The 16,814-nt window shown below is 44.3% G+C and overlaps 2 protein-coding genes across 2 annotated transcripts; one reads left to right on the top strand and one right to left on the bottom strand.

Moving 5' to 3' along the window:
* TRIM68 (tripartite motif containing 68) lies at positions 1-11,426 on the top strand. Its single transcript, XM_016215035.2, has 7 exons — positions 1-139; positions 2,601-3,083; positions 4,713-4,808; positions 5,623-5,880; positions 6,228-6,250; positions 6,763-6,863; positions 7,071-11,426. The coding sequence occupies exons 2-7, from the start codon at positions 2,658-2,660 to the stop codon at positions 7,619-7,621; spliced, it is 1,455 nt and encodes a 484-aa protein (XP_016070521.1). The 5' UTR covers positions 1-139; positions 2,601-2,657; the 3' UTR covers positions 7,622-11,426.
* A 1,312-nt stretch (positions 11,427-12,738) lies between these two features.
* LOC107538693 (olfactory receptor 52I2-like) lies at positions 12,739-13,776 on the bottom strand. Its single transcript, XM_016215014.2, has one exon. It carries the CDS (start codon positions 13,711-13,713, stop codon positions 12,739-12,741), a length of 975 nt encoding a protein of 324 aa, XP_016070500.2. The 5' UTR covers positions 13,714-13,776.
* Between the last annotated feature and the right edge of the window lie 3,038 nt (positions 13,777-16,814).

Raw genomic sequence — 16,814 nt, 5'->3', positions numbered from 1 at the left:
TGCTGGGACCTTCCTGTACCCGCGGGCGGTAAGTGCTCGGGTCCGACCGCTCGTGACGCTGCAGACACTCCGCCCAGGGGACCCGGCATCTCCGAGTTGGGCTTTCGCCGCGGGGCGCTGGTCCGAGCTAAGGAAGGAGGTGGGTAGACAGCCGTGCCTCGTCTAAAGTCAAAGGTCCCGCAGCCACCTCACGCTTGCCCCCGCCCGCCCGCCGCCCTGGGGCTCTGCCCCCGCGCCCTGGGGCCTGGAGGTTACCCTCCTCCTCCGCCCCCGAACCCGGAAGGTCGCCGCCTCCACTCACCCCCTCCCCGCTCTGTCCCTCCCCACTAGTCTTTTCCAAGCTCTGCCCCCTCCCTTCAAAGGTCTTTCGCAGACCCGCTACCCACCCTGCCAAAGGCAATTTCGAAGCAATTAAATGTTTAGTAAAGTTCTGTCGAAGTAATTTATGTATAGTAAAAAAGAAAATAAGCAGGTTTTATATCTAAGAGCAATAGCTACCCGCCTCTAAATCCTTTTTGCATAGGCCACAGCTTTTAACTTTTTCATATTTAAATCTTTGTATAACCCTACTAAATCTAAATAGTATGCCTACACTGCATTTCTTGATGTATCCTTTTGATATTTCTTTACCTCACTTCCCTACTCCCACCAATTTTTTATTTCTGTTTTTTATTATTTTGTTGATCTTTGTAGCTTTCAATCATAGATCACAACCTGTATTGTGTCAGCTTTCGGTGGTAGGTCTTGGTGCCCCTCTGTCTTAAATGAGGATGTTGACACTTCTTCCACTTCCAACCTAGGATCAGCTGGACCTCAACAGTTACATGTAATTCTCATCTGTTCAAAAATATCGGGGGCACTGTTCTTGGCCTTGGGGATGTAGTAGTGATCAAAGTGGATGATGTCACTGTCAAATTTCTACTGTGGGAAGTAAGACAATAAACACATACATATCAAGTGATGTTAAAAACAGGATCATGGAGAAGTCATTTCAAGCTGGGAGAACAGCAGGAACCCAAGTGGGGCAGAATGACTAGAAATGGGTTTTGCAGGGAAATGTGGAAGTTTCTCTCTGCTCGACTGGACACAGGCGTTGTTTCAGAGATGAAGCCCAAGAGCTTCCTATTGGACTGGTTGCTGGGGAACCAGGATAGGCTTCTTCAGTGGGTTAGTGATTTCATAAAACTAGGTTTTAGGATACTGGATCTCACAGTTTGGTAGTGATAGTGGGAGGGAGGAAAAGCAGGAGGCAGAAAGGCCAGTGAAAAGGCAGAACCTCCTGCTAGCCTTTAACAGAGAGACCTGCAAAATCTACTTACTGCTTCATTTCCTCCAGAAAGACTGAGCTACCCAAAACCACAGTGATTTCTCTCTCTCTCACATTTTTATTATACCTTGAAGCTGGAGAGGTTAGTAATTTGCCCAAGATAGAATGGTGGGGCCCAGGACCAAGCATCTGTAAAATGAGAACAGTAGAATAATGGTTTCTACTTAGGGTTGTGAAATAAATTGAGCTAATCCATGTAAAATGCTCAGAATAGTATCTGGCATGTGGCATAAGTGCTCAAGGAGTGCTTGCTATTGTGTGCTCTCAGTTAACAAATTATAAAAGCATTTTGAGTTTAGGAACTATTTCCCATGTCTAGCTGGTTTATTTATTTGAGAAATATTTATTCAGCAATAACTGCATTTCAGGCACTGTTTAGGAGCTGAGGATACAGCAGTGACTAAGACCAACATGGCTTTTCCCTTTACAGACTCAAGCTACTAACACAAACTTGCAAAGCGAAAAAGTAAATAGTGGCACTTGTGCCAAGAGCCTGCCATTGGCCATATAAGTTCCGTACCCACATGAGGCCCTGGCAGAAATCTCAGATTTCTCGCTGGGATAGTGACTTCATCATACAGATTTGATTAATGTCAGAAGACCTTTGTTTTTATCTGCCAAGGGGTGTTGTTTCATCTCTGCTTCTAACACATCACTGAAGGCTGAGGAGAGTGTCAGCATCTCCATGAATGCTGGTGCTGGAGAAGGGAGCAGGGGCTTTCGGGGTGTGGGGAAAGGATTGCTTGTTCTCTTGTACTTTAGTGTGCAACACAAGAAAACCAATTGAACAGATAGGCAGTGGTTCTGACATATCTTTTTGCCCCTTGAAGTATATAAGTACACATATAAATATACAGAGAGTGAGACTGAGGGTATTTCTGGCCTTATTTTAGATACTGAAACACCCCATTTTATTTGACCTAATCCAAGTTCAAGAGGAATAATGCTGATTTGAAGAGCATGATTGAGGTAGAGTGGGAATGGGCAGGTGAGCGAACCCAGAGGAGGGTCAGAGATGACAAAATGAATAAAAACTGAGAACTCCCCACATTCACTTGCTCCAGCATCCCCAGATGGCCCTCTGTGGTGTGAGTAATGTGGCCCAGTCAGAACGTCAGTTGCGAAGGCCACTGCTTATTAAACAAGGTCAGTAAAGGATCGAGGAATGATAGAAAGGAGGAACTTGTTTTTTTCACTCCTTAATTATCAGTTTTACTGATCCCTCTGCTCCTCTGTTACCTTTTCCTCTTATTTGTTTTTCTTTTCTTCTCAGCCTTCATTACCTCTGCCTGGCTTTGTTCATGTTCTAAGGAGGGTGTGAAAAGGAGCCATGGATCCTGCAGCATTGGTGGAAGCTGTCGTGGAAGAACTGGCCTGTCCCATCTGCATGACCTACCTGAGAGAGCCTGTGAGCATTGACTGTGGCCACAGCTTCTGCCATGGCTGCCTCTCTGGACTCTGGGAGGTCCCAGGGGAATCCCAGAACTGGGGTTACACATGTCCCCTCTGCCGGACTCCTGTCCAGCCAGGGAACCTGAGGCCTAATTGGCAGCTGGCCAATGTGGTAGAAAAAGTTCGTCTGCTAGGCCTGCACCCAGGAATGGGGCTGAAGGGTAATGTGTGTGAACTCCACAGAGAACAGCTAAAGATGTTCTGCAAAGAGGATGGCCTGATCACATGTGAGGCCTGCAGCCGGTCCCCTGAGCATGAGGACCACAGTGTCGTGCCCATGGAGGATGTCGCCTGGGAGTATAAGGTGAGAAACTGAGGCTAACTACCCCAGTCCCTCCCCTGCCCTTCACTTGGCTATCTCTAAATTAAGGACTTGACCAGAGGTCCCAGAGATAAAACAAGAACTGATTCCTTTGGCCCTCATGCCCACAGAGCCTTGGGACCTGATACAGTGAGCATGTATGACCTCCTTTGACTTCCTTCCCTATCACTTCCACGCCCCATCCCGGATCCCAAAACAGCTTAATGCCTAACCCAAAGATGCTTCCTTCCTGAGAATTAGAAGGAGACCAGTCTGGATTAACTGGGGTCCTTGGTGCCTTGGATGAATTTGGGCATGAGTTCGTCAAAGCTGCACCTATCAGAACCTGCAAACTCCTAGCAATGCCACAAATAGTCATTTGACATTGCATGAGTCACTTTTATAGGTAAAACTGAGGCTTGGAAATCTGAGATCATAATTGGTTTTAGACCTAGAAGAGAGTGTGGCTGAGTCATTTAGATTTGACTTTAGGTTAAGTTAGTTAAAAGTTAGTTAAAGGAAGAGCAAAGGATACAACTCAAGCCTTGCTCATTGGCCAATATTCTTTCTCTTCTACCAAGTCTTTTTTTTTAAGGGTGGGGGTGTCATCTCTGACACACCTGCTACTCCTTTTGTATAGCAGCCCTCATCAACTTCCAGCCTCTTATATTTTCCTCAGTTGTCCATGATGACTTATCTTTACCAGAATCATTATCCCAATGACTATGATCCAGTGATCCAATACTGGTCTTAATTCTCTTTCTGGAAGTTGAGATTAGAAGGTAAGAGTATAAGACAAATCCTCAGAATTACCTGTTTTTCTATGTGAGAAAAATTTCTAACAAATTTAAAGTATTTACTTATTTTGTTTTGAGAATATTAGAATAGGGAGGCAATATCACATAGGCATAAGAGTTACACAGCAATATTAAGTCCCACCCCAGTCATTTACGAGCTGAATAGATCTGAATGTATATCTCAGCCTCAGTTCTTTTATCTATACAGTGGGGATAATACCAGTCTCAAGAGATTATGAGTATTGAATGTATGCTTTGTACTTAAGCCTGTGTGTGGCACTTGGTAACTGTTTAACAAAATGGTTAATATTATCATCAGAATACTCTATGCTGTCTAGTAGCAATCTCTTGCATTAGTGTTCGTGGACAGTACTTCTTACCTTTAATGAGCATTTGAACCACCCCAAATTCTTGCTAAAATTCAGATTCTAATTCAGGATGTCTGGGTTGGGGCTCGAGACTCTGCATTTTTAACAGGCTCCCAAGTGGTGCTGCTGCTGACCCACTTGGACCACACTTTGAACATGAGGGTTTTAGGAGGCCATAAGGATAAAGAGGTGTGATACGAAACCCAAGGAGGTCTGGCAAGCTTGGAAACAGACCTACTCTACAGAAACTTAGGGGCTGTGGGAGTTGAAGTGATTCTCAGATCAAGAGCTACTTTGGATGTCATGTGGGCAGGAAACCACTCCCTCTTTGGCATCCCTTTGCTCCCAGCATTTATTCTGGTTCATTGCCTGAGGGGTGCTTTTTTCCCCATTACCTACCAGTGTTAGGAAGCCTCATTATCAACTTGGCTGCCCAGATGGCCTCATGAGGTTTTTATCTCTTTCAGTGGAAACTCCATGAGGCTCTGGAACATCTGAGGAAAGAGCAAGAAGAGGCCTGGAAGCTGGAAGTTGGTGAGAGGAAACGAACTGCCACCTGGAAGGCAGGTTGCCACCTGGGGAAGGAGTTTGGGTGGTCCCGGTGTTGTCCTGGAGCTGGCGCATGGTAGCTTCTTCATCTCTGTGAAGCAGAATATGGGGTTTCAAGTCAGAGGACCAGGGGTCCTCAGACTAGCTTTCTCTACCAGGTGTGCAGCCTTAGGCAGGCCATGTACTTCTCATTTTAGTTTCTTGATTGTGATGTAGGGATAATCTCTGGCCTAATGCTCTCATATGTTCTCATACACACCTCACATATGTATTATCTCACAGTGGTATGACTTGCATAATGCTTAGTAAAACATAGCTTCTGTTTCACCTTCCCCAGTTAGAGCATAATTACTAAAAGTTAAAATACTAGAAAATCACCTCTGAAATAAATTTGAGAGCCATAGCTACCAAACTATCAGAACTTTTGATCAACAGAAGGTAACATTGAACCAGTCAAAAACAACACAGTATTGAACTGATATAATACCAGTAAGAGGCAAAAGTTTCTACCAGTGTAGTTGTTATACTGCCTTCGGGAATTAAGTGTAATGCTCTGCTCGTTATTCTGAATATAGAATATATGATTCTGAAAATAGGAAATAGTCTAGAGCATATAGAACCAAGATAATATCCTGGGTCCTACTTTAATAGGGCCCCAGCACATGGAAACAGAAAGGTAGGAAAAATAGTAGCATTTATCTTAGCCTCTTCAGTGTCTGGGACACAGCTGGTTCCAAAACATTCCTCTGTGTGCGTGTGCGCGTCCTCAGTCCTAGGTGGCCCTTACATGAACAATATCAGTGCTTATTTCTGACCTTGGCTGTGCAGATACAGGTGGAAACCAGAAAGCAGAGTATCATGTCGGAGTTTGAGAAGTATCAGCGATTACTAAAGAAAAAGCCACCAGGTCGACAGCTAGAGGTGGAGGCAGCCGCAGCTCTCGCCAGCCTGGAGCAGGAGGAGAGGGAGACCAGACAGAAACTGGAGCTGAATCATGATGCCCTCATCCAGCAGAGCCGGGTCCTGTGCAGGCTGATTGCAGAGCTGGAGGAGAGGTCTCAGAGGCCCGTCCGCTGGATGCTGCAGGTGAGTAGATCCTATATCTGTCTCCCCATCCCTTTCCCTGCTAGTGCCTGCCCTTCTCCTACCCCTGGTTGGTTGGACAACCTGGCCCACTGTAGGCATGTAGGTGGGGTGGTGCTCAGGCAGCTCGGGCATCATACCAGTCCTTCCCCTTTGGCCAGATAGTTGAGGTGAAGCCTGGAGTCAGCCAGTCCAGCTCAGCCTGCCCTGCTCCCCTCCCTTAGGCTTCTCCCCTCCACCTCTGCATACCTTCTCCAGCCTTGCTCTGTACCTCCCTTGCCCTTAGAGAAACCCCCTCCCAGAGCTCAGTGCCTGTCATACTCACGTGCTGCACTTTTTTCTCCTTCTAGGGCATTCGGGAGGTCTTAAACAGGTATGTTCCCATCCTTGGAGCCCCTAGGCAGTCCCAGGAGGGATAGTGAGGCCTGGCCAGAATAGGGGAAGAAACGGGGACCCAGTGCCATAGAAAAATAGACTGCTGGAAAATCTTCTCCCTCTTCCCTTGTTTTGGCCAAAGAAGCTTTGTTCATCTTTCTTTATCTTTGTATTTCATCAAAGAATTTCAGAAAAGTTATAAAATATAACTGAAGGAGGGAAAAACACTGCAGATGTGTCCATTAGTGCTCTAAGCTCTGAGTGTAGCCTTTCTCCTCTGTGGTACACCTGTTCCTCTCCCCACGTCAGGTGCACGTCCAATCCTTCTCACAGCACAGGAATGTGAGTGAATGTTCTCTCTGTGCCACAAACCATTCATCTCAGTAGAGTAAGCACCACATCTCTGCTTTGTCTGGTGTTGCTGGGGGGGCGGCTCTTCCCTGTACTAAGGGAAGGTCCATGTGGCAGAGCTAAGACTTCTTGCCCCAAGGCCTATCCCTCCTCTACTAGGAGCAAGTCTTGGAGCCTACAGAGGCCAGAACCAGTCTCCCTGGTTCTGAAGACAGATTGCCGTGTGCCAGGCCTGAGAGAGATCCTGAAGACGTATGCAGGTAAAGAGTGCTGGGGGAGGTTGTGTGGGCAGTGGGAGGGACCCCTCCTGGAGAAAGAAAATGCTTTGGTGCCCTCTGGATGCCCCAGCTAGCCCCACTCCCACTCGTCACTGAAAAACCCGTGGCTGTATTTATCAGGGAGACCTCACCCACGCCCCCTCTCTGTACCAACATCGCCAACCAGGATCTTTTTCCCTTTTTTCCTAGCTGATGTGCGCCTTGATCCAGACACTGCTTATTCCCGCCTCATCGTGTCTGAGGACAGAAAGTGCGTGCGCTATGGAGATGCCAACCAGAGACTGCCCGACAATCCCGAGAGATTCTACCGCTATAACATCGTCCTGGGCAGCCAGTATATCTCCTCAGGCCAGCACTACTGGGAGGTGGAGGTGGGAGACAGATCTGAATGGGGCCTGGGAGTGTGTAAGGAAGATGTCGACCGAAAGGAGGTGGTCTATTTATCCCCCAACTATGGATTCTGGGTGATAAGGCTGAGGAAGGGCAGTGAGTATCGGGCAGGCACCGATGAATACCCCCTCCTGCCCTTGCCGGTCCCTCCCCGGCGGGTGGGCGTCTTCCTGGATTATGAAGCCCAGGATATCTCCTTCTACAACGTGACCGACAACGGCTCCCACATCTTCACTTTCCCCCACTGTCCCTTTCCTGGGCGCCTCCTCCCCTACTTTAGTCCTTGCTACAGCATTGGTGCCAACAACACCGCTCCTCTTGCCATCTGCTCCCTAGACGTGGAGGACTGAGAGGCCCACCGTCCCAGCCAGAAGCCTCGGAATTTCACCTGGACTGCAGAGGTCTTGCAGGGCCCTGCCCCTGACAAAGGTCCCCTTAAACTGAGTTGAGCCTAGATTCTGGGGATTCCTCTGCCTGGCCCAGTGGTCTGCTACCCATGGGCCAGAGTCTCACTAAATTAGTCATGAAAGACATGAGGTTTTAGTCAAATGAGCATTGTTCCCTGTGAGGGAAGTGTGACAGGGCTGATGGTGAGGATCAGAGTGACTAACATGCAGTAGCTCAGGCCCCTCTTTTTCAGTCTCTGGTGGTGCCATAATTAAGTCACTGAGGACGATGAAGTAGATCCAACCTCCTGGGAACCTGTAGGACAGTTTACCAACAAGCCAGTAGAATACTGCTCATATCCAGGGCTGGCTGCTCTGCTGAAGCCAGTCCAAGGAGGCCTCATCTGAGGTTTGCTGGGAATGAACAAATGTTTCACCCCAGCTCTCTGATCTCCGAACTAGAGAAATGCATTGCAGGTAGCCCAGAGCACTCCACTAGTAATCCCCCTCTCAGCACGAGCTGGGCACACCACTGTCTCAGACTCTGAGCAGACCTGTGTCCTGGTCCTGCCCTTCTCTCTGAGTGGCAAAATCAGCAAACCTGTGAGCTTTGGTTTTATTTTCACTTTATGGATGAAAAAATTGAAATGGCCTTAATAGAGCAAATTATTTCTCGCAGCACTGTTGAAAGAAGATTGTAGAGATTAAATATCACATTCAAACAAAACAAAATTGCCACACTTGCTTCTTAGGCCACGTGTCTGCATGTCACTCATTACATTTGGGTCTGAAACTTCCCACGCGATTGAAAGATTTTTCATCACCCATGGAAAAATAGGTCGAGTGGCTGCATATTCTCCTACCTCATAGGGTTCTGAGGATCTCAGATCCACCCCATACTTGTGTTCCTTTCTCAGGGATGCAGGAAGGAAAACTGGATGTTGCCTGTGTAACGTTCCTGCCTCACCTTCTCAGCCAGCATCTTACAGCAGGGCCTCTGTGTCTCAGGGCCTCCTGGCAGTCTAGAGTCCTTTAGACAATGTGGCCCTTCCAGGGGCAAACTCTGGGCCACAGTAATCTATTGTGCATCTGTTGTACATGTTTGTCTTTGGATTAGAATTAGGACTGTGACTGTAGGACAAAGAATGGAGCTGATAATTTTAAAAAGAAAAAACATGCCCAGGGATGAAAGCTGACTCACCCACAAGCTGGTTGGACTAAAGTTTGGATTTTATTGTGTCACCAAGGGAATCTGCATGGTTCTGGTAACTACCTAACATTCTCCCTGCCTTTGTCATCTCTAAATTTGTGACAGGAGAAATGGGAGGAGGCAGTGTGGGGAAATGAATAGGATAGACACAGAAAGCCAGTTTGGGAGCAATATATTATAGTGAAGGGGAAATTAAGACTATATATCTGCTATTGACCTAGAAGTGATTGCTATGTGGCAAAAATAACTCACTGCAGGCCTTAAGAGAGTGATGTGGGAAGATTGTGTCTGGAAACAAACTGCAAGACTGGCATATGAGAGTTAATGACTTTGCGTATTGCGAGGGGCTGTAATATGTACATCACATCATCACCATGACTGTGTGACACAACCTCTGATGTAGTTTATACTTGAAGGTAGTGACTGTTGGGTAGGATTGGGCAGCAAAGGAGATACTAGGTGATGTATGGACAGAAGCAAAGTAATTCCTGAAATAAATAATAGCAAACATTGTCTTTCTACTTTAATTGTATTGACTGTTAACACATGAAAGAGGTAAAACAGGCCAAAATGGAGAAGTAAACTCATTCTGCCCACCATGCTTCCAGGCCACTTCTTAAGCATTATCAGTAGAAGGGGAATGGACTAGTAGGTCATAGACCTGGTCTTGGCATGTGTCTGGGGGGAGCGGGGGTGTACTCACAAAGTGGTCCAGAAGGGGAAGAGACAGACAAGTAGCCATGTGGAGGGGAGAGCGCCTGGGGAATTTTTATAGACTTGAGAAATAGATCTTTAGGAAGCACTTCCCATTATACGTCCATAGACACTTAGCAAAGAGGCTATGGACAAATCAATGTTGTTCTTGTACTGTGGTTTTATTAGGACAATCCTTGGAAGGCTCAGAGAAAAGATGAAAGTGAAAAATTCATTCAAATTTAGAGTGAATTGAGTGGAATAGCTTCATTTGTAATGTACTATTTTGGGCCTTTGATATTTTGGTGTGAGTTTTTGGGGGTTTTTTCCATTTATAAGCTGATTTGGGAGCTGTGATCACTTGTTAGAATTACAGGTAAATGATGTCACACTGTTTATTTCATATTTTCTGATTTTTATGACTAGGTAAAAAGATAGGGTACTTACGTTCACTTCTAAGAACTCCATGAAGACAAGACCTTACTTGTCTGGTTCACCATTGTACCCCCAGGCTAGCAGTGTGTGTGTGTGTGTGTGTGTGTGTGTGTGTGTGTGTGTGTAAATAAGTGAGGGAACTTTCTTATTCCTAGGATCAAAAATAACCTCTTGCCTCAAAGGAGCATGAAAGACTAGATGACACTTATTATAATCCTGTTTAAAAACTAATTTGATGGATAATTACAAAAGTGTTCTGGAAGGGGCAGAGGCAGGTGCCCTGTGGAGGTTGAGTGCCGCACTCCCTGAGTGCCTCCCATGCACCTCCAGTTTGATGTGATGATTCAGCACAAGGAGGAGTCAGGAATGAGCTTCGCCTACTTTTGTTTTACTGGCAGAGAACCAAGGGGGTGCAGTGCCTGAGCCTTGAAGGGAAAGGCTATAAAAGGGTGAAGTGCATGAGTCCAAAAGGAAAGAAGAAACAGGGCAAATCCAAGGGTTTACAACCCATGGGAAATTTAGTCTGCCTTTTTTTTCTAGCAGGATTGGTTGTAATGTCTTAAAAGCAAAATTGAGAGTCTGCTGTGGGTCACAGGCACTAGTTAAATGAACACACACTGCTTCATGTGATAGGGTATGAGTTGTCTGTCTTGGGAAAAGCACAGGATTTTCTGTTTGGAGGTAGCTGTGGAAGGGAACCAGTTCACTTTGGAAAGTATGCAGTTCAATAAGTATTTGAGTACCAACAGTGGGTGCCAGCTAGTTTTGGGGAATACTAACTTGAATGAAACACAAAGCTGTCAGGGCAGGCTTCTAATGGAAATGCTGTGAAGAAATTTCTGGTTTGGGTGCAAGCTGGACTTTACCTTTGTTGCTTTCCATCAGATATAGTCAGTTCTTTGGTTTGCTTATGAAGAAGGAATGGTGTGACTTTTCAAAATAGAAATCTTATCAAATATGCTTACCCACCTCACCTTAATTTGTTTTTATGTTACGAGGTTACAAGAAGAGAATTTCTTTTTACTACTTGGGGAGCTCAGTGCATTATCAGGTTTTTAGAGACTGCTTTCTGCCCCCCTGGTATTTAGAAACAATATATTCTAGTAGATAAACAAGTCCAATGTTAGCAAAAGATATAGATGCAGCAGATCTGTTTGGAAGAATTATTACATGAATGATAATTACAGCACTGCCATTCTAATAGTGCCTAAAACTACCTCTTAAATTATGGAATTAGAAATCTATTGGGTAGCCCTGGCCAGCTAGGTCAGTTGGTTAGAGCATCATCCAGTACACCAAGATTGTGGGTTCAATCTCTAGTCAGGACACATACAAGATACAAGAAACAACCAGTGAATGTATAAATAAGTGAAACAACATGATGTTCTCTCTCTCTTCCTCTCTCCCTCCTCCCTCCCTCTCCCTCTCTCTCAAATCAATTAATAAAGTTATTTTTAAAAAAGATCTACTGGGTATATTTTTTAAATATGTACAACATGTTTATCTTATGTGCTTTTCTTATTTTATTTAATTTTCGATACCCTCTATAAATTGTCATTGTTCCATCAATAGAAAGGAGATATTAATATTCAGATATAATAACTTGTCATCAACACTATTAGGAAATTATCTTTTATTAAGATTTTCAAATGTACGAGAGTCAAATATATGCATCTCTTACATACGAAATCTTTTTTTTTTTCTTTTTTAAGCATATACTGATTATTCACTTAAGACTTTCTGAAAGGAAAACATAAAAAACAACTATCTGGTGACCTGGAGAAGAGTAGTGCTATTTCAGCTTCATTATCGATACTACTCTCTATTAACCTTCTCATCCCAGAGCACACCTCCTTAGAGGTGTTCAAAAGAAGAAAGACCTATGTTATATTTGATCGCTCTCCTTTGCATTTCAGTTACACAAGCAGGACTAGGAAGAAAAATGAAGGATGCCCAAGACCAGGCTCACATTGCCTTGGCCTCTGTTGCTTAAAAGCAAAAAGCTGGTGATTAGTACACTGACTCCAAATAGCTTAACAATAGGGAATATAGTAAAAGGATATAGAGGCATCTTACAAAATTTAATAAGGGGTATATCTGAGTATCCTAAATGAAACCAGAGAACCAGAGACTAGTTTCTTCATCCCTTCTTACTCATCTGCTTTTGCTATGGAACAGATTTCTCTTTCCAAGTTCCTGTGCTAGACAATGGCCACCCTCAGTGGTCCCAAGTTTACATCTCCTCAGGTAAACTGGAATCCATTTTCATTGGAGAAGGACTCTGGTCCAGGTGTGAGCACCGGACCCCAAGTTGAGTGGATTCATCAGTGGGCCAGAAGGCAGAATCATATTAATAGCTGCTTTCACATAATCACATGAGGAAATGAACAATTCTGATAAAATCAGCCAGGTGTGAGGAGGTGCAATTGGTTTGTTTTGCAGAAGGACTGGTGGGATATTAAGTTGGAAACATGGGTCAGAAGCTAAGGAAAGAAAAACCCCAAATCTATATTCTCGGCCCCAAATTATCTCTAATTCAAATACTAGTTGATTGAAACCATTAAACATGTCAAAAAGTTAACCATTTTATTTACATTCTTGCTAGAAATTGAGAAGTTGTGCAAGGATATTCTTTACAGCTTCATCTTAGAACGCCTACGGCACCAGGTGAAGCAAACCATCTTCACAGATCTCTGACATATTTGAAACAGGCTGGAATGCTCTAGATCTGAATAGACTGCGTTCATGAAGCCAGGCGGGAGTGGTCAAAGAGACAGTGCATCAGCAAGCTCCACATTCGCTCCCGTATCTGTTTGGTCCTCAGACCATAGATAATGGGGTTTAAAGCAGGTGGGATGACCAGGTACAAGTCAGCTAGCAGTACTTGGGTGTGCAAAGGCACTGTATCCTGCCCTAGCCAGGCCACATAGATGGATGCCATCCCAGGTAGGTAGTACAGAGCCATAACCACCACGTGGGAGCCACATGTACTTAATGCTTTCAACTGAGCATTCTTTGAAGAGAGACTAAAGACAGCCTGAAGAATCAGGTTATAAGAAGCAGCAATGAAGACCACATCGGAGCCCACAATAATGGAAGAACCAATCAGACTATAGAGACTACTAGGCATGGGGTCTGTGCATGCCAACTTGGCCACAGCTATGTGCTCACAGTAAGAATGGAGAACCATATGAGAGCCACAGAAAGGTAGATGACTCACCATCCAGCTCAGTGGAGTCATGAATATGACAGCTCTGATGGTGATGGCCACACTCATTCCCAGCATCACTTGAGGTGTGAGAATACTCTTGTAGTGTAGAGGCTTACAGATGGCTACATAGCGGTCAAAAGCCATGACGAGCAGCAGCCCTGACTCCATAGCTGTGGCTACATGGACAAAATACATCTGAGTGAAACAAGCATTAAAGCTGATGGAACCGCCTCCTGAGGAGAAGATGTTCACCATCTCGGGCACTACAGAGGACACCATAACAATGTCCACAGCAGCCAGAACACACAGGAAGTAGAACATGGGCTCCTGTAGAGTGGAGTCCATCCGGATTGTGGTCACTATGAGGGTATTTCCTAACAAGGCTATGATATACATGGCACTCAGTGAGATAGCCAGCCAAAGATGTGAAGACTGCAAACCTGGGATACCCACAAGGAAGAAGGTGGCAGGGGTTTCCACTGTGTGGTTGTAGGGTGGCCCCAGCATCACAGATGAGACGCTTTCCTGTTAATGCATAAAAAGATGTAAGAAATGTAAGAAAAGAATGCAGTCCTGTGAGACTCATTCCCAGCTGTGGTGTTGGGAGAGCCTGGTGGTATTTTCAGCTCAGGACCAGAAAACTGACATCTGACAAAGTTGTCCCACTTCACTTCCCATCCTCTTCATTATTTCCCTCATTATTTATTGTTACAAGACCAGCTTATGAGTTACCTCCTTTGGAAGTTTCCTCAACTCTACCTCCTCCCCATCCCATGTCGAAGCTAAATTAGGTACCTTCTGAGCTTTCATGGAATCTCCTGTGCTGACCTCTGATGGACCTAAACTGACAGTTCCAAAACTCTACTTATGACATTATGGTATACGATCATGTGTGTCTTGGTCATGGACTTATACCTTATACCAAGTTTATAACAACACATAGCTGTGGTGCACAAGTCCATTAAAAGAAGATATGTGTGTTCATTATAGGAAACAGTTAAGTGTTTTATCTTTGTTCAGTTTATAATATTTAATATTTGTTGAATGAAACAATGAACTTCCTGATATTGAACATGTCATATTTCATATCCTCAGTATAGTACTAAATAAAAGATGAATAATAAAGCTTCCTTCTGGCTGAAGAGATGAATTAGTGGTTTCACAAAACTAATGTCATTAGAGAGCAACATTATAATTTTTCACAGGAGATAATAAGCTGTCTGGAAATGTTTATAATCCCTGCCTTTTCTTTATTTCAGCCTGAGTTTTTCTTGTTGAGCTGGGTTCAATTAATAAATTAAATCACTGCAAATAAAACTTTAGGGCTCCTTTATAGATGAACCTCCCCCAATAGGTTTTTATGGTTCTTCAATATAAATAACTCTTTCTTCATAATAAGCTACCAAGATATGCCAAACGACAATAAAGCTTTATCATTTAGAATTTGGGGGATATGATTGCAAACCATGGTCTTTATTGAACCAGACAAGCCACCACCAACAACAAAGCCTAAATATAAGAAATGCCTTATACTGGAACAGACTAAATAAAGTAATAAGCTCTGCTTAATGGTTGGATTAAAAGAACCTTGCTGTGTATAGTCACTGGGTGACCCATCTTCAGTGATAGACCATGAGAAGACAAGGGAAAGATTTTTGATATAGAATGAAAGTAAAGGGCTATTGGGTTATCAGAAATAATTCAGGTTGTCCTTGAGACTGCTGTGTGTTTTCTGGATGCCACAGACTCAGAGCTGAGCATCACTGCTTAAAGAGCTGAAGAACAGCCTGAGGGACCAGGTGCTTCTTCCCCCTGACACTTGCCTCTCTGACCCAGGATCTCCCTCTCCTGGCTGCTGCACTGGATAAACCTACCTTTCTTCTTCTGTGCACTGCTCATCCCTCCTCTTTTTCATTCCCTGGAGGGTTTTATTTTCCTCATTTCTATTTCTTCTGATTTAGTACTGCTAGAGGTTTATATATTTTATTAGCCTTTTTCAATTATGGAACATTTGGTTTGGTTGGTCATCTCTTTTTTTTTTTTTTTAATTTCACTCTTCAATCTATTGCTACTGAAAATTTTCTTGCTAACAATGATCTCTATCGATGACCTGTTGCCAATCCAGTGATTTCATTTTTTTATTTTACCTAACCTATCCAAAACATTTCCCATTACTGCCTACTCCTTCATTTTTTGGCTGTTTTAATTAAAGTATAATGTAAAATACACATAAATCTCGGGTATACAGCTTGATAATGTTTTATAAAGTGAACACACAAATATCCACATGGCCACTACCCAGATCAAGATACAGACACAGTTGCTTCCTGGTTGTTAAGATGGTCTTCAGAAAGCTCTGGTCAAGAGCTCTCTTAAGACACTTCCAGCCCAGAACCAGCCTCTGCCTTCAACCCTGCGGGGACATTCACATAAAGACCTGGAGGCCCAATCACTGAAGGAAAGCTTAGACAAGTCACTTAACTCTGAAACATAAGGCTGTAATGCATAACCCATTTGATGGAGCCTTTGTGTTTATGATAACTCTATGCCTCACCTCTATAACCAAATAAAGATGCTCCCCATCAGCCCTACTGCTTTCTTTCCTTTGGTCTCTGAAGACTGTCTCTCCATTATACTATGGCTGAACTTACCCCTCTCTCTCTCAGCTTTGAACCAAAGTACTCATGTGCTCCCTGCTCCCTTTTTCTCCCCCATCCTATCTTCATTTCCAGAAGGTGATCTTGATATCAGAAGTACCCACCAGGCCTGGCCAGGCCTTTATAGTGGAGATGGAGGACTTATATGCTCCTTTCTAGGTGACCCCGGCTTTCAGACTCACCAGCCCAACACCCCAGGTCCCAGGTCAATTTCCCACATCCCTGTAGTTTTCTCTACTCAACTTCCTCTGATGTGTCTACATTTCTTTCGCTCAAAAGAATGGATATCCCTGCAGGACCCTTCAGGAGGAGCTGAAAGAGCAGCTTAAGATCAAAGATGACAACAGAGAGTGACCTTGAGAAGTATGGTCTCTTTCAAGATGTTCCACCAGGAGCCCTCTTCCTTCTTCAGAGTCTCTGTCATCCTGCTTTTGCCCTGGACACCCCAGTTCCCTTGTCTCTGCCCAACATACAAATGCTGTAACTCCTCCAGGGACTGGCTTTTCTCTATGCTCTGGCCCCTAAGGTTTTCCAGATTGCAGGAGGAGGCAGATGCTTAGTGGATGAAGAGTCTTTGTTTCTTCACGTCTTCAGAGGATACCTAAGAGTAAGAAAAATGTACAGTGCATCCAGAAAAGAAAAACAAAGGCAGAGATTAGTTAGGTTTGTGAAAGCCTACTATGTGCCAAGCACCTTGCTGAACGAGTTTCAATGATCCCACTCAACTGTCACAACCCTTAAAAGTGGCTGCCATTATTTCATCTTCATTTTATAGGTGAAACTGAGGGGCAAAGAAGGTCACAAAGCTAGTAATCCAGAGTCAGGATTCGAATTCTAGCAATCATAATGCATTTCTTTGTTGTAGAACACTTTACACTGATAATATACTTAACCTCTCAAAGTCTACTTCACTGTCCAGTTCAGTTCTTCAGTTCTGCCCAGGGGGTGTTA

This window comes from Miniopterus natalensis, chromosome 11 (genome assembly GCF_054644295.1).
Source record: "Miniopterus natalensis isolate mMinNat1 chromosome 11, mMinNat1.hap1, whole genome shotgun sequence".
In the NCBI taxonomy this organism is placed as follows: domain Eukaryota; kingdom Metazoa; phylum Chordata; class Mammalia; order Chiroptera; family Miniopteridae; genus Miniopterus; species Miniopterus natalensis.
This window is presented reverse-complemented; position numbering and strand designations above follow the sequence as displayed.

Excerpts from the sequence above, each read along its gene's own strand:
- TRIM68 (XM_016215035.2), top strand. The coding sequence starts at position 2,658 with ATGGATCCTGCAGCATTGGTGGAAGCTGTCGTGGAAGAACTGGCCTGT. Across the intron at positions 4,809-5,622 it reads AACGAACTGCCACCTGGAAG|ATACAGGTGGAAACCAGAAA; the intron begins GCAGGTTGCCAC and ends TTGGCTGTGCAG. Across the intron at positions 5,881-6,227 it reads CCGTCCGCTGGATGCTGCAG|GGCATTCGGGAGGTCTTAAA; the intron begins GTGAGTAGATCC and ends TTCTCCTTCTAG.
- LOC107538693 (XM_016215014.2), bottom strand. The coding sequence starts at position 13,713 with ATGCTGGGGCCACCCTACAACCACACAGTGGAAACCCCTGCCACCTTC.